This window comes from Camelus dromedarius, chromosome 7 (assembly GCF_036321535.1).
Source record: "Camelus dromedarius isolate mCamDro1 chromosome 7, mCamDro1.pat, whole genome shotgun sequence".
NCBI lineage: Eukaryota > Metazoa > Chordata > Mammalia > Artiodactyla > Camelidae > Camelus > Camelus dromedarius.
Genome location: NC_087442.1, coordinates 19,180,805 through 19,203,272, shown reverse-complemented (window position 1 = coordinate 19,203,272; position 22,468 = coordinate 19,180,805). Strand labels below are relative to the sequence as shown.

Sequence of the window (22,468 nt, the reverse complement as noted above, 5' to 3'; positions counted from 1 at the left end):
ATTTTATTAATGTTCTCAGGCCCCCTTAGAGATTTCCTGCCTTCTTTGCATTTACCTTATAGCCTGTGAGGACATTATCTGACTATCCAGTTCTCAGATTTACATGGTTAGATTCTTTCCTATTGCTATGATTTTGAACTTGTTAGTTCCTTTGTGAAGAATTAACTTTCCTTCATTTTTACATGAGTGGACCCTTCTAATTAGCATAATTAGCATAATTAGCATTTTGGGGACCACCCCAAGTAAAAGAACTCCCCTGTCCTAGCACAGCTTCCTGTTTATCTATTTTATAGCATTTATCACAGTCTTTAATTACCTTGTTTACAATTGTATCTGCTTACTTTCTGCTACTTCTCATTTGAACATTAGCATCACAAGTGGGGATCCTGTCTATCTTTTATATCATTATATTTCCAGAGCCTAGCACAATGTCTGACATATAGAGATCAGTAAATATTTGTTGACTAACTCCAGCTTATTGTTAGGGCCCCCACTTCACCATGCTCTTGTGTAAAAATTGGGACTTTTTGGTGTAAAAGTTGGGAAGTATTTGGAAGCTAGTCTTACCTTTTACAGTATGTACAAGTGATTTTTGGAAGATCTCTAATTTTTGTAGTATACTCTTTAACGCTCTACAGCTGTGGATATTCAAAATTGATTTACTTAATTTCTGTTTTGCATTTTGAATTAGTTTTTTTATTGTATGTTTTTGTGTCACCTAAATTTTAAACTGTATACATTTATTATTTATTAAAAAGTAGATCGTAATCTCCTTGGCCACAGGCACCTATTTTTGCACTTTTTTATGGTGTTACCCCAGCAGGGTGTTCACACATAATGGAAGCGCTGTTATACTCAATGGATTGTGTGTTGTTATCTACTGCTGTGTAGGAGGAGGATTATACATGATACCTTGAATGAGGGATGTGAAATCTTTTAATAGAATTCTAGAATGTTAACATGGCCTCATGAATGATGTTTCATAGAGTTGTGCAATGCAATTTCCCTAATTAGAGCTGGAAGAAACTTGACACCAAGGAAATCAACTTTTCCTTTCACATTGCAGATAAACGAATTAAAGCCCAGAGAGTTTATGCAGTGTGCTTAATGTTATCCAACCAAATAGTCTCCAAGCTCCATGGTCTTAATGATTTCTAGTCAAAGCTTATTTCTTCTAGATCCATTTTATTACATCATTCAACATAAGGGCACAAGTTTTAGTCGTGTTTTAAAACCACCTAAAGGAAAATATTTCCAAGTTGAATCCGTCCACGCTCTTGTACATACTCTGCTTGACTGACTTCTTCACATCAAAATTAGAGATAGCTTTTGAGTATCCAAAATTCTTGCTTTAAAATCAACTGAATTTATTGGTAAGTATCTGGAGCATCCATTAGCAGAAAAAAATGTTTAGTGCTCCTTTTTTTTTTTTTTTTTTTTTGCCCAAGTGCTGCTTTTTATGTTTATTTTAACTGTTTTTAAGAACAGCAGTTTAAAAGGTACTGCCAAGCAGGCTTAGGATTTAAGTATGTTTAATCAAAAAAAGATTTTTTAATTTGCTGACTTGAACCTAAAATGTCCAGTAAATTATCTTCTCATGATGAACTTGAATCGTTTACTCCTGACATTTAATTGGTAGTATATATAGATATAATACAGTAAAAAATTTACAAAATAGAGATCTATAGCTTGGAAACACTTAACATTGTATTCCATATTTCAATTGCCCATGTGTTTCACTATAATTTTTATAGCCCTAGTAGAAGAATTTAATTACAACTTTGCCTTTATAGTCTATGTCTAAGAGACCTAATGTGGCTCATTTTTAGTATCTTCAGTTTTCATTCTGCATTGATAGGAATTAAAAATGTACATTTTAAAATTAAATTAACTCTGGTGGAAAAAGGAGGCCATTTTAGTTGTCAGTGCATCTCCCTTATTAGTTCTTTTTGACCAGTTCTCCATTGGTTGTTACCTGCATTTTGCATTTTATGTATATTTTAGAATGGCAGATATTTAACTTAACCTTAGTAGATTAATCCTCTATTATTTGGATCATATAGTTTCTATGCTAAACTGTGTATTCTGTAACCTTTTTTTTGCTTGTCATTTATTTTTCCCAACAATAGTTAAAATGTTAAAATTAGTCATGGAGTACCTAGAAGGGTGTTTTGATCACATTGTTTGGTTGCCAGAAACAGAACCTCCTGGCAGCTAGAACTGAAAAGCCATCGATTTCTATTCTCTCTTGTTCCCTGGAATCTCTTCTATATTATATCTGCTACATTCTTATGTTACTACTGACTGACTTCTTTCTCTTGTATCTCATACTTATTCTGTATATCTTTTCTCTGTTACATTGATTCTGTTCACTTATACATTTTTCTCTCTTATAATTTTATTTTCATACTCACCCTTTCTACCCCCTATCATAGGTCACTAGCTAGCTTAGATTAGCTGTCCTTGAGATAGTTGTAAGGGAGAGTCACAAGTGCAAAATATCACTCTCTTATGTTTGCTTCTTCAGCAGAGGCTGTGGATGTTTGTAGAATGCTAGCATAGTGGCTGTGCTACTGTTGATGAAGAGCTAATGTTAATGGTCACTGCCCTCGACTAGTTTATCTTTTGCCTTGCAGGAGAGTGGAAATGGGTTGTGGGAAGGAACATCTAGGATGGAGAATTAGAAACAATCTACAGTTGACTTTAAGCTTTTAGGGATTATCTGTCACTTAAAAATTTTAAGAGGCAATAAGCCTTTATTAGTTGCTTCTTCATCTCCTTTGTCTTTAAAGAGAAAAGGGAACTTGAGCCTCATTTGATCATCTGATGATAATGTAGTGATTTTGCCATAAGTATGGAAAATTTGTTGTCATCTCAACCATTATATTTTTACAATAATTTTTAATGTTTATATAAATAATGTTTATTATAAATATCTGAATATGACAAATGTAAGGAAATAAGTAAAACCCCTGAAGGGTATTTATGCTTCATTTTGGCTTTTATTTGTGCTTGCTTTATATAATTTGATATATATTAGATCATACCATACATGCTTATTAATTTAATATATAAAAATATATTTATATATGTAAATAATAGGGATTTTACAACAGTAGAATCATACATGCTTCTTTGTAGTTTACATTTCAGAAATCCTCCAAGTTAACAGGTGTAGTTCTGAAGTATTCTTTATAATTGCAATATAATATTCCATGTTATATATTTTTATAATTTATTTAATCATTTCCTTGCTACTACAAAAAATATGCTGCATTAAACAGTGTCATGTATGAGACTCTATACATAGATTTTGTATATTGGTGATTTTAGTTTTATTGGTTAGATTTTGAGAGTGCTAGGTGAAGGAATATGTACATTTAGAATTTTAATAGATGTTGCAAATTGACTTTCCATCAAGGTTGGAGTAACGGACATGTTCACATTTTCTCCTTGATTTCCTGTTAAGTGGGGATTTAATTTCAATTTGATGGGTGAAAAAAGATATGTTAATTGTTTTCCCTGACACAAATCATATACAGGGATTTAGAAAAAAATTTTTTGTTGTTGTTTACTAGCCATTTTAATGACTTTTCACTGACATGCATTCTGCTCATTTTTCATTTTGTTCATCTAATTATGGTGTTTTTTACAGTACAAAATTTAAATGTTTTTTTTATAATCAAGTAACTTTTTTCTTTTACAGCTTCTGTGTTTCTTGTCCAAAAGATCTAACACTTTTGGTTGTACATATTGGCCCTTAAATTTTTTTCCTAAGGTGTTTATGTATGTATGTATGTGTAAATCTTTAATTTGGATTAATTTTGTTTATGATGTTAGGTAGGGCTTGACTTACTTTCTTCCTGCAAATATTCAGTTGGATATAAGCATCATTTGAATGTGAACTATCATTTCCCATTGAAGTAAAACATCATCATCAAACAAGGCTCATTTCATCTAAACAAGGCTCAGTTTCTCGGGTTTTGTTTCTCAGCTGTTGGTCTGTTCCTATACCAGTCCCTACTGTTTTTAATTATAGAGGATTTAAAGTGTTTTAAAAGCTGATAAAATGATCTATCCTCACTATTCTTTTTTTTTTGAAATAAACTTTCTTGGTTCTTTTTGTACATTTATTTTTTTTATGTAAACTTTTTGTATTGTGTACTCATTGGGTAAAGCTTCTCTTACTTCAAATAGTGGGCAGTGTGGCAGTCTGGCAGTCTTTGTCTTGTGGCTTTTGGTATACGATTTCCTATGTCATTAGTTCTCTGTAGGTCACCAGGAGACACCTCTCAGCAACTAGATGTCCTCAGCTAAGAGGGCAGGTACATTCTCATCTTCAGGAATAAAAGCTCTCTTGAAGCTCTTTGTGAGCCAGGGAGACTAGTCTATTATAGTCATAGGAATGCTCATTGAGTTGATGCCTTTCTCTTGGGGAGAGAGACGTCCATGGATCTCATGGTCTTCCTAAGGCTAAGCCTTTGTGATGATTCTTAAAGTTCTGGTCTGGCCTTTTGTCACTTTCTGGGCTTAGGAGAGGTACTTCATAGTTGACTTAATGTTGGGACTGGAAATCATCGAGAATATCTTCAAGCTTCTATCTTTTCAAATCCCCTTAGACCTCATCCCATTTCTGGTCTGTATTTTTTTTTTCTTTTCTCGCTGGTTTTTGTTTTTGTTTTTGTTTTTAAGTATAGTTGATTTACAACATTATATAATTTTCAGGTGCACATATTTCTCTTATCTTCATTCCAACTTAGTATAAGCTTCAAGTTACAGTTAATAAATAAGGGTTAATATACTCTATGCTTTGATGGATCCACATTAACTTTTTCTTTTTAGTGTTGTTTATTTGTTCATATTTATCAAATATTTATTAAACACTTTCTGTTTAGCAGCATTTAAGATTGAAGTTAGGCATATGAGGATGAATACCACCCAGTCTCTGTCTTCTCAGAAGCATTTTACATAGGTTTTCACTCCTTTGTTCTTAAAATATTCTCTTCATTTCACATATACACTTTCTCTGTTTTCATTTTCTTCATCATTGTCCCTTCTCAGTCTCTTTTGTTTGATCTTTCTCTTCTGGACCCCCTAAATTATGGACCCCCAGAGCTTAATCAGTCATTCAGCTTCTCTTCTAGCTCCATTTTACTCCCTGAGTTATTTAACACAGTGTCATGGCTTTAAATTTTTTAGTATTTGATATACTGATGTCTCTAAATATATATTGTTTTCAACCCTGGCATTTCCCCTTGAATTTCAGCCTCAGATATCCAACTGCTGAATCTCTGATGGGCTATTTAATAGGCATTTCAGAATTCACAAAACCACAACATATTGCAACTGTTTGCTCCCTTGACTTTGCATTTAGTGAGCTATCTGGTCATGTTTTAGATTATGACATGCCTAGCTCTCTCATGTCATTCAGGTGTGTTTCTCTCCTACTTTGCCTTATTTTTCTTCATAATACTATCATTCCTTATCATTACTTTGACATTATATAGATATTTGTTAATTTTCTAGGTGCTGAGAGATGTTAATCTGCCCTTTTCGTCAGTTTCTTCCCATATTTACTGCATTTAAAAAAAGAACCATTAAAAACTCACAGTCATGGCTTGGACTCTGTTATTTTATAGTTACTGTTTTCATCCAGTTCATATTTTTTTTAAATTGTTAGTTTTAATCTTTACCTGTTGACTTCTTTGATCCCCATTAATACTTTAAATTCCCCCTAGTTTTACAAAGGTTGCATATGCCTTAAATATCTTTTATCTGTCATGAGTCACTTTGTTATTGTGTGTTTGCCTTCATGTAATAGTAATGTTACTACTATTTAATCAGGCCAAAGGATATCTTATTACTATGTTATTTTAGGCCATTTATATGTATGGCTGTATTCAATTTGGGGTTAACATTGTCATTTTATTTAAAATTTTCTGTTTTTAATGTGTACCGCTTTCATTTAATCTTTTCCTGCTTTTTGCTATTTTTTTTGTTGATATTTTGTCTCAGATAATTTAGAATTTCTGTAGTATGTTTTTATTCTAAACTTTTGTATTCTTGAATCTCTCTTTTTTTTTAAATCAATTTCAGGAACATTATTACTAGGAGCTATATGTCATTTGACCTCTCCCTCCCCAAATTTATTACACTTTTTGATTTTTGTGGTCCCAATTTATTATAGTTAACAATATATTAAATTTTATCTCATGCTTTATAACATTAATGTCAGTTTTTTTTTTTGTTTTTTTGTTTTTACTAAACCTTAGTTTTTTAGCTTTAGCTTTTAACCGTACTGCAGTCTTTACTTAGAGTTCTTATCTTTATTGTTTGGTAATTCATTCTTACTGAAACACACTTTTTTCTGATTATGTAGATTAGTCAATTTTAGAATATTTGAAAAGTACAAAAAAGCACAAAGAGAAAAAAAGTCACCATAATCTCACCATTGAAAACAACACTAACGATTTGGTATATGTTCTTTGTCTTTTCTCCTCATGCATGGGTATTATTATTACTTACAACACTTGATTCATTGTATGTGTATTTGTGAACTACTTTTTCCCTTCACTCACGATGTAGTGAACATTTTCAACAACATCGAAGTCAGGCTGTAGAATACATTATGATTACATGGTATTCTGTAACACAGGTATATCCTAATTTGTTTAATGCATCCTTTGTTGTTAGACAATTAGATTGTTTACGGTTTGCTATTATAAATTGTACTACGATGAATGTGGATGATTTACATCCCCTGGATTATTTTTTAGGTTAAGTTCCAAGAAGTGGAATAATTCTAAGGCTGTATAGTGTGGTGATTAGGAACATTGGCTTTGGAGTCAGGTTGCCTTACTTCTTAGTCAAATTCTTCTTAGGTGTGTATACTTAGGCAAATTCATTTATCTCTCTCATTTTCTTAATCTGTATGTTGAAGATAATAGTTTATATATGGAAAGCACTTAGACCAGTGTCTCGGATGTCATAAAAGCTCAGAAATGTTAGATGCCAACATCATTGTTGTCGTCATAGCTGTTGTCATTATCATTTTTTACTTAAAATGATATACATACTTGAAATGTTTTTGATATATATTATATCAGAATTATCTCATGAAAAGTTATATCAATTTGTATTTCTACCAGCAAAATATGAGAGTGCCATTTTACCTGCTCTGGCCAACAACTGAGATTATGATTAAAACATGTTTTTTTTGAGAGTGTCCAATTTTATAGGGCTAATATATGTTTTTGTTTTAATCTCTTAATTTTGGTTATTACTCATTTTGAATGTTTTGGTTTTGCCCATTTTCATATGAGGTTTTTATGTTTAAGTGCTCTTTAAATATTCAAATTTTAATTAACCCTTTGTGTTTTATGTTGTCTATATTTTTCTGTTTGGTTGTTTGTCTTTTTTTGTTTGAGGTCATTTTATGTATTAATGTTTTTACCTTTATGAGATGTGTGTGTAAAGGTAATTCTTTTCCTTTTAGTTCTGCGTTTATGCCAATGGATTTTTTTTTTTTCTTTTGGTTGGGGGTGGTGTGGAAGTTTACTTATTTACTTATTTATTTATTTAATAGACATATTGAGAATTGAATCCAGGACCTCGTGCATGCTAAGCGTGCGCTCTATCACTGAGCTATATCCACCCCCTCTAGTTCTGCCTTTAAAAGAAATTCATTCACTTATCTTTTTGACATTTATTAAGTACCTCTTCTGTGACACATATAGATTCAACTTTTTAAAAATACCCTTTTAATTTTAGGTTGATTTCAGATTTACGGAAATATTGCTGAGGTAGTACAGAGTTCCCATATGCCCCTCACCTAGTTTCTCCTACTGCTAACATCTTATATGACCATGGTACATTTGTCATGACCAGGATACCAACATTGATACATTAGTATTACCTAAACTCCACCTTTTGTTTGGATTTCATTAGTTTTCCCAGTAATGTCTTCTTTCTGACCTAAGATTCCATCCAAGGTATTACTTTTAATTGTCTTGCTTCCATACTCTCCTCTGGTCTATGAACATTTTTTGTCTTTCCTTGTTTTTCATTGTATTGAGTTTTGAGGAGTACTGCTCATATATTTTGTTGACTGGTCCTTAATTTGAATTTGCCTGATGTTTTTCTGATTGTTAGACTGCAGTTATATCAGTATGGATTCAGGGATGTTTATACTTTGGGTTCTAATCCAATACTACATTATTTATTTTGTTTAAATTGTTTTGGCCTTTCCTTCCTTCATTCTTGCCCATTTATTCTTTCATTCTTTCATGTTGGCTCCTCTGTGTCCCTTTGACATGCCCCCTACCTTTGTTGTTGTTGTTGTTTTGAACATTGCAAGATGCTCTAGGCTTATTTTCTGAATTCCCTGCTCTAACCCTAGCATCATTTACTTCTCCAAGAATCTCCGTTTTCTTTTACTGGACTATGGTGTGTAGAAACCAAGATTTGGTGTTGGGTGTACTCACTGCTACTGGGGTAACACTGCTTCTAGTCCCTGTAGTGAACAGAGCTAGGAAGTAAACAGAACTAGGAATATTATTTGTGTCAGTGTGCATGTGTGTGTATGCACACACATATAATTACTTCTGAATCTATTTCTATCTATATTAAGCTAAATATGAGTTCACACTGATGTCTCTGACTCTGTTTCAGAACCACTGGGTTCATTCCAGCCTCCTTCTCTTTGCTTTTCTGTAACTTCCCACTCCACGGTGAGAAGCTTAACTCCTGTCATCCACCATCCATTTACTTACTTGTTCGACCCCCGGTATACATATAAAGTGTTTCAGAATTAACTTGTATCCTTCTGAAAAACAACTTTACCAAATAAAGTACAGTTTTTATGGATGGTTCTATTTGTCTTTAGTCTTACAGTTTCAAGTGAAAGCACCATCTTTCAAAGTTACTTATATCAGTTCCTTTTTTCACTCATAGTTCTACTTTTGACACTAGGCTTAAAAGACCTTTTTGATCCAAAGATTGATTTTATATGTATTTATATGGCATTTTATCTACTACTAGGTATTTTATTACTTTATTTACCTCAAATTCCTAAATGTAACTGTAGTTCATTTTTTCACTTGATGTGAATAGAGCTGTATATATATTTTTTGCTTTTCTCAGTTGTTTAAAATACTACCTTTATCATATTTTAAAATCTTACAATTACTAGGCATTTTCTATGTTTTTTATTCTGTTTTGTTTCTCTTCTTGTTCAAGTTCCAGGTATTATATAACTTTGTGTTAATTTCAGCATCTAGTAGATTATTCCTCTTTTTGCATATTTGTGTTCACTTATTCCTTTAATTAATCACTATAATTTCCTTTTCTTTATTTCAGGAACATTTTAGTGGATAAACCAAATGACCAATCTTCAAGGTGGTCGTCAGAGAGCAACTACCCTCCCCAGGTAAAATTAAGCATAGCTCCTGGTACCATTTAAAAGTCAAATTTTAAATAGGCAGGCATTTAATTGATATCAGTTATCTGGAGTTCATTAATAGTTTATTCACTCTTTGAAATTGTGAGATAAATTTTTATTTCCTCTTTGTTTAAATTTTGGGAGAATTTTTATTTCATAGGCAAATACAGTGTGGGATTTGATGCAGCATAGACTATACTTATGATTACTGGAACATTTAAAATCTAGGTTATATGTTTTCTGGATTACTAATGATGCAAAACTGTTTCTTGATATGTTCTGAGGAAAATGTTAACTAAAAAGAACTGGGTTAAGGTGCTGTTAGTGTTCTGAGTAGTAACTGATCGGAGTACTGATCCGAGCAGAGGTTGTGACTTTTACTGCACTAAACTCAAGTCACTGTGTAAATGTTTAAAGAGATGTTGGTAAATTGAACTTTAACCCAATGATTCAGTAATTGCCTTTTAGGGGAAACAAGCTTGATATAGTTTGTTATTTTACTAAAGTAGTATATTTAAATGACATTGGGACCATGAGCCAAGTTTTTCCTTGACAAATGGTGTCTGAGGTCATCTGAATTAAAAAATAATCATTTTTCAGTTATATAATTTCAACATTAACATGTATTGTGTCCATATCCTTGAGGAAGTTAATGCTCTGATAGGGAAAGCAGATGGGTAAATAAAAAAATTTTTTTATTCTAATGTAATTCTTGGGAACCTAGTCTCTGTATTTATTTTTCCTTTTTAATTGTTTTTGTTTGCTTGTTTGTTTTGCTGTTTATAAACCTTTTTGGATCACCTGGTTTTTAAATGTTTCATTGCAAAATATACATCCAAAGATATATACTTACATATATAATATAAAGAATAATAAAGCAAATACCCATTTACTTGTCAACCATCTTTAGAAATGGAAAACTACTACAACCTTTGAAGCTTCCTGTGAGCCCCATCTTATATCTGTCCTCTAATCTCACCCCATTACCTATTGTTTCATATTTTGTTAAATGTATTCTCACAGTATTATATATGTATATGTTTATAAAATACCCTGTGATTTAAGTTTTGTATCACTTTGTCTTTATATAAATATAAATAGAATCACCCATGATACATCTTCTGTGACTAGCTTTTGTTTGTTTATTTAGCATTATGATATAATGTTGCTGAGTATAATTGCAGTTAGTTTTCACTGCTGTTTAGTATTCCAGTGTATGAATATGCCGAAATATATTTATCCACTTTTCAGTTGGTAGGCTTTTGGATTTTTTTATCACTTTTTTTTGCTGTTAGGAACCGGGTGCTGTGAACATTCTTGTAGGTTGTTTCCTGGTACACGCATACAAGAGTTTCTCTAGGGTATATATCTAGGTGTACAATTGTCAGATCATAGAGGATATGTATGTTTAATTTTTATCTGGTAATGCAAAACTGTTTTTACTAAATGGCTGTGTAATTTATATTCTAACTGGCAGTGTATGAAAGTTGCTGTGCATTGTACTCTCCCCATTATTTTTATGGCTGATTTTTAGATTTTGTCAGTCTCGTGGATCTTTCATTGTAACTCATAAAATTAGGTTCCTGTAAGCATATTGTCACAACATTTTCATCAACCAGTCAGTACATAATGTTGCCTTATGTGTGTTTCTGTTTTAAAGATACCTTACTTTAAATGTATCATTTATTCATTAGCATTGAACTCACAGCCAGTAATAGTACTGTAACTCTTGCCTGAATGAAGTGTGTATAATACACTTACCTTCTCTGTAAAGCACATCACAACTTGCATTCAGAAACACTAGACAGCACTTTAACACTAAATTTGAGGACCATTTTATCTTTTTTGGGGGGGCGGGAGAGAGGAAGTAATTAGGTTTATTTATTTATTTATTTTTAGAGTCAGTACTGGGGATTGAGCCTAGGACCTTGTGCACACTAAGCATGTACTCTACGACTTGAGCTATATACTCATTGCCTCTGGGGACCATTTTAGACAGTGAAATATCAACAGGAAAGCACAAAAACATTTTAAAATGTGGTGCTAAATATACCACAAAAAGAACACTTATTTTTATTATGAGAGCTGAAACAAGAAAGTACAGGGTCCCTTGTTTGACCATAGCTAGGAGAATGTGCACCAGGCAACTTAAATTTTTTACTGCTTGGTACACGTCCAGGAATGACTGCGAGTATTGATTCTGATGTTACAAATAAATGTTAGTGAGTAGGTGAATTTTCAAGTACAGAACCCACGAATAATGAGGAACAACTGTCCTGTAACTACCAATTCATTTACCATATTTTGAAGATTAGAAAGAAAGGAAAAGAGGACTCTGAAAAATCAAAATCATTGTGATGAAATTTTAGGTCCTGAGGGCCTTTTCTTAAGAATCTGCTTTGGATATAGCGTTATTCTGTTTGGTTAATTGTTTCTTCTGGTTTCAGCAACCAGAAGCAGCTTTGTGCATGGTGGACATAGCTTAAAAAATAGGCACATTAACAGCAGGTTGACAACTGACAAAGTGTCATGAGAGGGAGGACAGAAAAATCTAAGCAACAAATAGAAAGCCAAAGTATAACATTTAGGACGTTTTTAGTGCAAAGGTAGATAATACTCTGTATTTCAGTAATTGCTAGGATAGTGTTTCCAGTAAATTTTCTGCAGTAATGAAAATATTCTGTAAACTGCATTGTAAAATATGGCAGCTGCTAGCCACAGGTGGTTATTGAGTACTTGAACTAATGCAACTGAGGAATGCAATTTTAAATTTTATTTAATTTAATTTAGATTAAGTAGCCCCAGGTGGCTAATGGCTGTGTATTAGACTGCACAAATCTAAGACATCACAGTTGTTAGGATATACTATTTGATTCTTATAGTACATGACTTGTCAGTAAGAAATTTTAATTCTATTTAGTATATGCAGCTTAAGCAGATAAGGAAGTTATTAGTATAGTTATCTAGAGAGAGGTGGAAATCAAACTCAAAGCCCCTCAGCTACTCTTTTTTTTCCTAGAATGAGAAAGGACTGTATGTGTATGCATGGGTCCTAAGATGTATGGCATATTTTGACAATGGCACCTAGAGTGAATGAACCCTAAACACTACTGTCTAAAGCTCATATTGGAGTATGAGTGGGATAGGTAGAAATACACATATTTTTCTTGTAATATATGTTGGTTATTTTTTCAGATGACTACTAAGTTTCAGGACTTAACTACTTGGACCTAACTACTTAATTAATAAAACTGTTGATGCTCTTTCGACCTTGGATGCTGTATAAGTCATGTATTGCTGTATAGCAGATTATCACAGAACTTAGCAGTTAAAGAACAAACATTTATTATCTTACCCTGTAACTGAATCAGATTCTGGCTCAGGAGGGAAAAAGAGTACCCATCTATAGGAGAATGCTAGAATACATTGGAATACATAAAGAAATACTGTCTGTCATTTAAATAAAATAATCTGGCTTTATACCAGTTGACTTGGAGGAATTTCCACTATTCCTCCAAGAAAAACATGATGCAGAGAAGCATCTGTAATAAGATTCTACTATTGTTACCTGAGTAACAACTCTCCCTCCCTTACCAATATGTATGTATGTATATATGAATATTTGTATTTGAAACAATGAGCCCAGGTAAAGATATGAAAGGATACACATCTGGTTGTTGGCATCAGTTATTTAAGAGAGGAGGGGGTGCAGGAGGAAAAAGAAATAAAACAATCATTTTAAAAAGTTATTCCTATTTAAAAAACAGATGTAATATCAAATTATGTAAAGTATGTCTTTGTGAGTGTGTACATAGAGTTAAACTGAATCGTCATCAGAATGGTGGTGGTTGCAGCAAGATAATGGAATTTAGGTGATTTTAAAAATTTCTTTTAAATTTTAAATTATACTTTTATCTTTTGATTCTCATTTTCATTTTGTTTTTTTTAGTATTTGAAGATTCTTTTTTAAATATTGTATTATTGAAGTGTAGTTGATTTACAGTGTTATTTTCAGGTGTATAGCAGAGTAATTCAGTTATATATATATGCATATATATTTTTTCTTTTCAGATATTTTCCCATTATATGTTTTTATAAGAAACTGAATATAGTTCCCTCTGCTATACAGTAGGTCCTTGTTGTTTATCGATTTTATATATAGTAGTTTGTATCTGTTAATCCCAAACTCCTAATTTATCCCTCCCCCACCTTTCCCCTTTGTTGACCATAGTTCTGTTTTCTGCATCTGTTTTGGTTTGTAAATAGAATTTGTATCTTTTTTTAGATTCCACATATAAGTGATATCATTTGATATTTCTCTTTCTCTGACTTAACTTTTGCTTAAAATGACAGTCTCCAGGTCCATCCATGTTGCTGCAAATGACATTATTTTGTTCTTTTTTATGGCTAAGTGGTATTCCATTATGTATATACACCACAGCCTTTTTATCCGTTCATTTGAACCTTCTCCCACATCGCATATATTTTACAGAAGTTACTGATACTGTCATAGAAAACATGTCTTTCAAGATGACTGGGGAATACCCCAGGGTTGGTTAAAATGTACAGGCGGTTAAATATGTCTTGATAATTGCTTTAAGAAAGATTAGATCATATATAAGTTCCTTCTGAGGTAATTTAAGCAAAAGTATGATATTAGGTAATAGTCTTTGCTTTCTGGGGCTAGAAAGGGCAGTTAAAGTTGTTTAACAAACAGCAGGCATTCTGCTTTTGTATCTAAGCAGGTCAAAGAAACTTTAGTGATTATTTAATACAGTTGGGGTGTATGTGTGTGTTATAACTTTTGCAGTGCACTCAGGTTATTCTTTTCTGTTGATGAACCATAACAAGAATATTATAGGAATAAGAGTTAGTTGAAAAGTGACAAAGAAACATTTAGAAAATACATGCATTTCAATGTAATTTCAGTCTGTGGAACCAGGATACCAGTTTCATTATGCTATTTTGTCCAGGTTTGTGAAAAGAGCATTTTATGTGTTGAGTAGTACATTTTTATTTAATGTAATTTACATGTAGTAAAATATCTGGACCTTAACTTTACAGTATCCATTTGAAAAATGCACACACCAATATAGTTCATACCCCTATCAAGATATAAAATATTTCTATCACATCAGAAAGATCCTTTCTGTTCCTTACCAGTGATTCCTTAACTCTCTCACCCTCTACTCAGAGACAACCGCTGTTTGAATTTCTTTTGCCATAGGTTAGTTTTGCCAGTTCTAAAATTTAATATAAATGGAGTGAGAATATATATTTTTATATTCTTTTATATGTGGCTTTTTATACTCAGAATTTTTTTGAATGTCTGTCCATGCCATTGTGTGCATCAATATTTCATTTCTTCTCATTACAGAGTAACATTCTTTTCTATGGATATACCACAGTTTGTTTATCCATTTTCACTTTTATGGACATTTGCAATGCTTCAGTTTTTGGTGATTATAAATAGAGCTTACATAAACATTCTTTTATAAGATTTTTAAAATAACACGTTTTTAGTTATTTGGGGTAAATATCTAGAGATAGAATTACTGTATCATAAGGTAGGGATGCAGTTCACCCGTGAGTAACGTGAAGGGGTACCAACTCCCACACAGCTGAAAATCCGTAAGTAACTTTTGACTCCCCCAAAATATTACTAATCTTCTACTGTTAATCAGAAGCATTACTGATAACATAAACAGTTGATTAACATGTATTTTGTATGTTTAATGTATTATATACTATAGTCTTACAATAAAGTAAGCTAGAGGAAAGAAAACGTCTTTTTTAATTTTTATTTTTTTATTCAAGTATAGTTGATTTACAACATTTTAGGTGTACAGCAAAGTGATTCAGTTATACATATATATAATCTATTCTTTTTCAGATTCTTTTCCATTATAGGTAATTACAAAAGAAAATGTTAATAAGAAAATCATAAAGAAGAGAAAATACATTTATGGTACTGTACTAAGTTTATCAATATCATGTTTATGTTGTTTGTTTACAGGATGAATTGTCTATCAGTAGCTACATCATTGTTGTCTTACATGATACAAAACACTGTAGATGTTATATGTATTACTAACACTAGGCATAAAAATGAAAAGACAAAATGTGAAAAAGAAATTCATATTTGTTTATTCATGCAGTGGTAATGAAGAAGCAACAGTATGATTGCTTTATGGTGGCCTAGTATAATTGATACAGTTGCTCCATGGTAGCCTACCCTATATACTAATGAATGAGTCACTAAATTTTTATGGCTTACACTATTGTAGTCATACTCATAATATGGTATTGGAAACACTGTTAACATTTTTTTAAAAACCGCTCACCTGTGATGATAGACTGATAGGCAGTTTTTCCAGTTACAAGAGCGAGGGGGGCATACTGTATGGTAATGTAATTATTTGAAAGCAAAGTTATAAAACAGTAAGAAGACTAACACATTAATTTTATGTAAAATGTCACTCACCTTAAGCCTATGTATGAATAGGCTATCCACTTAATACAAGTCTTGTACATAATGTTCTACATGATAAATAGTTAAATGATGATGATAACACAAAAACATCTTACATAGTTCTTGCTTACACTTAGTAGATTTTCACACGAAGACACACATATACAACAGATTTATTAATTGTATAACATGATGATTATTTACTGTTCATTAAATGGAAGTGGATCATCATAAAGGTCTTCATCCTTGTCATCTGCACGTTGAGTAGGCTGAGAGAGAGGAGTTGGTCTTGCTGTCTCAAGAGTGGCCTTGATGGAAGAGGTGGAGAAGGTGGAAGAGGAGGCAGGAGAGACAGGCACAAAGACATCATAATTTCTGACTTTTTTGCTTTTTAAATTTCTCTGAAAATGTTTCTATACAGTACCAGTCCTTCTTCTACTGTTTGATTTAGTTTCACTGTCCATATACATACATAGAAGGGTTCATGTTGTAAAGGAAGTTGAAGCAATCTTGAATAATCAGAACCCTTCTTTCTCCCATACTGTCTAATGTCAGTTTGTTTTTTGGCACTGCTTCTTCTATTTGTTTGTTTTTATTTTAGAGGGGGAGGTAATTAGGTTTGTGTTTATTTATTTATATGGAGGTACTGGGGATTGAACCCAGGACCTCCTGCATGTTCTTGTGTGTCTTATTCCTCATCATCTGGCACTGGTTTGGAAACACTCCATCAAGTCATCTTCTGTTGATTCATCTTGTGTGGTGTCTGTTAGCTCTTGAATTTCTCCAAGATCCATAGTTTTAAACCTTCCACCCTACCTTTTTTGCCATATCAATGATCTTTTCATGATTTCCTTATTGGCTCTGACATAAATCCTGTGAAATCATGTATAACATCTGGACACAGTTTTCTCTAGCAAGAATGTGTTGTTTTGGACTTAAGGGCTTTCACATAATCCTTTCAGACTTTCATAATGTTCTCTGTATCAGGGTTCTCTTCCACAATGCTACTAATCCTTTCAGTAGAGGACTGTGTGTAATGAACCTTAAAGGTTCTTATGACCCCTTGATCTAGAGGCTGAATTAGAGACGTTGTGTTTGGGAGCAGGTAGACCACTTTGACACCTTTGATGTTGCATGCATGAGGTTCTGGATATCCAGAGGTGTTGTCCAATATCAAAAGAACTTTAAAAGTCACTCCCTTACTGACAAAGTGCTTCCTGTCTTCAGTGACAAAGCATCAATGGAACTAACCTAGAAAAAGGGTTCTCGTTGTCCAGGTCTTCTTGTTGTACAACTAAAAAATGAGCAGCTGGTGTTTATCCTTCCCTTTCAAGGCTCAGGGTTAGCAGCCTTATAGATAAAAGCAGTCCTGATCATAAAACCCCACTGCATTTGCACAGAACAGTAAAGTTAACCTATCCCTTCATGCCTTAAATCTTGTGCTCACTTCTCTTCCTCACTAATAAATGTCCTTCATGGCATTTTGTTTCCAGAATATGACACATTCATCTGCATTAAAAACCTGCTCAGGCAGAAAAGCCTCAATGATTTCTTAATGGCATCTGGGAACTTACCTGCTGCCTTTTGGTTGGCTGAAGTCTGCTTCTCTTGTTAACTTGACATTTTTGAAGCCAGACCTCTTTCTGAAATTATCAAACCATCCTTTCCTGGCATTCAGTTCTTTAGATCTTTCACCTTCCTTTTGCCTTGAATTGTCATATAATGACTTTGCTTTTTCTCAAATCATTAGTCTATAGGTGTGTCTTTCTTTTAGCAATCCTGCACTCACGTAAAAGCTGCATTTTCGATATGAGATTAAAAGGTATTTGACAAAAACTGTAAGGTTTTTGTGCCTGCTGGCATAGCTGTAGCGATGGCTTCAGGGATTCCTTTTTCTGGTTTTTTTTTTTATAATGGTCCTTATGTGAGATTCATTTATCTTGAAATGGGGGCAACTGCAGCTGCAGACCCCAATCTACGGTACAAATCAAGCAATTCACCTTTTTCATGTAATGCCCTGATTTTTCTCCGCTTCTTGAAAGTGCTTCCAGCATCAGTAGTGACACTTTGTATGGGTTTCATGGTTTTATTCAAGGTTTACAGTGTTGCACTAAACACAATAAAAAATATGTGAGAACCGCTAGAAATCACTTTTTACTGATACGCAGTTTACTGGAGATGCTCACATAGAGATGATTAGCATTAAATGATATTTTAAGCATATGATCTCAATACTTGAGCTCACTACAATAGCAATAGGAGGTGGCTATGAAATTATAATAATAATTTCATAAATACTATTGTATAGTATATACTATAGTTAATTTTAATGCTGCAACCTTACATTTGTTTAAATTTCTCTCAACTGCAAATAGCGCCATGTATATAGTCTGTAAGGGTTTGTGTGTGTAAGTTTTGATAAATTTTAACTTTTATAATAAATTTGTGTATATTTTATGGTAATAAATGATAAAATAGACTAGTATCTATGTGTATTTAATGCATTCATGGTATATCTTTTACATAAATTTTTCTGGTATTTCTAGGTTTTTTTCAAATTGTCTGTTTTTCAGGTTTTTTCAGATTTCTACGTTTTTTCAAATGATCACAAATCTTTAAAAAAATTTCCAAGATATTTATTGAAAAAAATTGCATGTAAGCGGACCCATTGCAGTTCAAATACATGTCGTTCAAGGGTCAACTGTATGTTACTTTATATGAAATTATCAGACTGCCAGTTGCTTCACAGCCTCACCAACACTTGGCATTGACACACATTTTAATTTTAGTGCTTATTGTTGGTGTGAAATGGTTTTAATTTATAATTCCCTGATGACTCTTGATTTTAAGCACTTCTTTCCATTTGCTTATTGGCTATTTGTTTATCTCTTCTTTGTGAATTCTTTTACTCATTTAAAAAAGTGGGCTTGTTTGCTTTTTTATTACTGAGTTGTAGAAGTTGTTTATAATATATTCTAGATATAAGTTCTTTGTTAATTATGTATTGCAAATATTTTCAAGTCTGTGACTTGCTTATTCATTTTCTTTAAAGCCAACTTTTAAACAGCTGTTAAGGTATAATTGATATACAATAAACTTCATATTTTTAGTGTACAATTTGACACATTTTGACATACATGTACACTCTTGAAAATATCAACACTCTTAAAATACTAAACATATCTACTACCCCCAAAGTTTTCCATGTCTTCTTTTAATCCCTCCCACTCATGTCCACCCCCCATCTTTAAGGTAACCACTGTTCTTTCACTATAGAGTCAGTTGCATTTTCCAGGATATTATGTTAAATGAAAAAATACAGTATGCATTTTTTGTTTAACTTATTTCACTCAAAATGATTATTTTGAGATTCATCCATGCTATAGTTTGCATCAGTAGTTCATTTTTGTTGCCTAACTGAATTCTTTCATATGGCCATATCACAATTTGTTTATGTACTTATCTGTTGATGGGCACTGAATTGTTTTCCAGTTTTTTGGCTATTACAAATAAAGGTACATTGAAAATTAATGTACAGGTCTTTGTGGTTTTAATTTGCATTTTAAAAATGATTATTGATATTGACCATCTTTTCATGTTTGTTTGCCCCACGAAATCTTCTTTGGTGAAGTGTCTATTCAGAAGTTTTGTCCATTTTAGTATTTGGTTGTCTTATTATTGAATTTTGATAGGCTTTATATGTTATGTATATAGGTCCTTTATCAGATACATGATTTGCAAATATTTTCTCTCCTTCTGTGACTCCCCTTAGTCCCATCTTTTCTTATATCCCAATTAATTATGAATCTTCATTAAGTATGATGCTAGCTATGGATATTTTATAGATATCTTATATCAGTTTGAGAAAGTTTTCTTCTATTTGTAGTTTTCTGAGAGTTTGTCATCCTGAAAGAATATTGTGAATTATTGTTGTTCCACATCTTAAAACTCTTTTATGTTTCTTTGCTTCTCCTAGAATAGAGGCCAAATTTCTTAATAATGTTCATACATTACAGCTCCTCCCAGTAGGAGGTGAAGTCTGTTCCCCTGCCTTATAAATCTTGATTGGCCTTGTCACTTGTTTTAACCAATGGAAAATTCTATAGAAATGTTATTGCAACTTCTAAGCAAGGCTCAAGGGGCCTTGTAGCTTCTGTTCTCTCTGTCTTGGAACTCTGAAACTACTTACTCTGAAGAAAGCCCATCTAGGCTCCTTGAGAATAAAAGTTACACAGAGAGGCACAACCTAGCTAAGTCCAGTCTCCCCACCCACCACCTCAACTAAGTCCAGTCCTTCAGCCAACCCACCAGCTGATGCAGCTGCATGAATGAGTCCAGGAGATGTTACTGACCTTGAACCCACAGAATCGTGAGAAATTATAATTCACTGTTGTTTTAGGACACTGGGGAGATTTATTACACAGCCTGAGATGTATGTAGATATATAATCTGGATTTTTCTAGTATCATTTCCATGTTGCCTGTTCTTTGTCATTTCTTCCCATTAGAATAAATGATATTTCATCTACCCTGTTATTCAAGTCAGGAACTAAACCATCATCCTTGATACCTCCTCCCCTCCCTATATCCTGCTATCACTTAATTCCATTCATTCTTTCTCCAAAATATATGTCAGAACTGTCTAATTCTCTCCATCTCTACATCATCTTAGTCCAAGTCTCCTTCATCTCATTTCTTGTCTGAATTATTGTAACTGTATCCTAGCTGACCTGTCAGCTCCTCTAATTTATTCTCTACAAAGCAGACTGTGTGTGTGTGTGTGTGTGTGTGTGTGATGTTAATTAAATCTTGGCTTTCCATTGTGCTTAATAGATTCCATTGTGTTCATAATGCGTGATACAGTGACTGCCTGCCTCTTCAATCTCAAATACCATTCTCCACATTGCTTTCTAGGCTTCAACCATGCGGGCCTTTTAACAGTTTCTAGGACTCTTTTTTTGTAAGTCTTTTTGCCTTACTGGCTCTGTGTAGTAGGTTAATAGTGCCCCTCCCCTCCAATGATATGTGTAACCATAGAATGTAACCTTATCTGAAATAAAAGTCTTAGCAGATAAAGTTAAGAATCTCAGAATGAGATCATTCCAGATTAGACTGAGCTCTAAATCCAATGACAAGTGTCTAATTTTATTAGACACAGGAAAGGAGAAGATGAAAAGGGATACAGGAAAAGGGTCATGTGAAGATGGAGGCAGAGATTGCATTTGTGCTGCCATAAGCAAGGAATATCAGGAATTATTAGTCACTGGTAGAGGCAAAGAAGAAACTTCTCTCAAAGTCTTAGGAGGGAAGATGGCCCTGTTAACATCTTGATTTCAGACTTCTGGCCTCCAGAACTGTGAGAGAATAAATTTCTGTTGTTTTAAGCCACCAAATTTGTGGTATTATATTATGGCAGCCTGAGGAATCTAATGTACTCTTCCCCATCCTGTAAGTCTCAGCTCCTTGGAGATACTTTTACTGATAGACCCATCTAAAGCTCTAAAGCAAGTCCTACTATCACTAGCTCTCCCATCATGTTTTCTCCTTTATGTCATCTTTATTTCCTATAAATTGTCAATATTCATATGATTAGAAGTGATTTTTAAATTGTTTTTCAGATTGAGAAAATTCTCTCTAGGCTAAAATTGTTAAAAGTTTTGAACATTAAAATTTTTATTGTTTGCTTAGTTCTGTGGCTAAGTTAAGAAAAGTGTGATAGATAGTTCTTTGATCCTCTGTGACCCTACCCCCTAGTATGATAAAGAGATTGTGGTTTATTACATTTTATTTTTAAAGTAATATATTAATACCCATGTATATAGAATTTAAAGGTTGATAGTAGAGGTTCTAAAATAGTTTTTCTAAAATATTCATTCTTAATTCTTAATGAATTTTTTTACAGTGTTATTACTAAATCTACAGCAGTTATTTCTCCAAATTAAAAGTAATGGTAATGTATTTAGCTATGGGACAGCACTGTTTGATAGTAACACTACTCAGCATTGATGCACAAGAGTTTGAAAAATAGAAATTATAAAATTTAGCAATAATGTGATTAAATATTAAAATTTTTACTCAAGATGTATTTTTATCAGATCATTGTGCTTTACTTCAGATTAGAGAGTTTATGTTTTGCTTGTGTAAATTTTAATAATAAAATCCTATTTGGTAACTATTAAGATTGTATATATACATACACAGATGCTTTCTGTTGGATTTAGAGGTGTCATATATGGGGTGATGGATGGTGTACAACAGATTTTTAAAAAGACCTGTTTTTACTAGTTACAACACTATACCTAACTAACCAGTTGTCAGGGAAAACTAACTTCTAAACAGAATTCGAAGAATGACCAGAAATACTACTCAGCCATTAAAAAGAATAAAATAATGCCATTTGCAGGAACATGATAGACCTAGAGATCGTCATTCTAAGTGAAGTAAGCCAGAAAGAGAAAGAAAAATACTGTATGATATCACACATATGTGAAATCTAAAAAAAAGAAAAAAAAGAGGACACCAATGAACTCGATCTACAAAACAGAAACAGACTTGCAG

General features: G+C 32.8%; 1 protein-coding gene across 3 annotated transcripts in view; it reads left to right on the top strand.

The window, feature by feature from the left end:
• MKLN1 (muskelin 1) overlaps positions 1-22,468 on the top strand; it is a 320,256-nt gene that overhangs the window by 174,134 nt on the left and 123,654 nt on the right. For all 3 annotated transcript variants that reach the window (XM_064487354.1, XM_010975669.3, XM_064487355.1), the window contains one exon: positions 9,358-9,427. In XM_064487354.1, the coding sequence (XP_064343424.1) occupies positions 9,358-9,427 (70 nt within the window). The remainder of the gene's footprint in view (positions 1-9,357; positions 9,428-22,468) is intronic.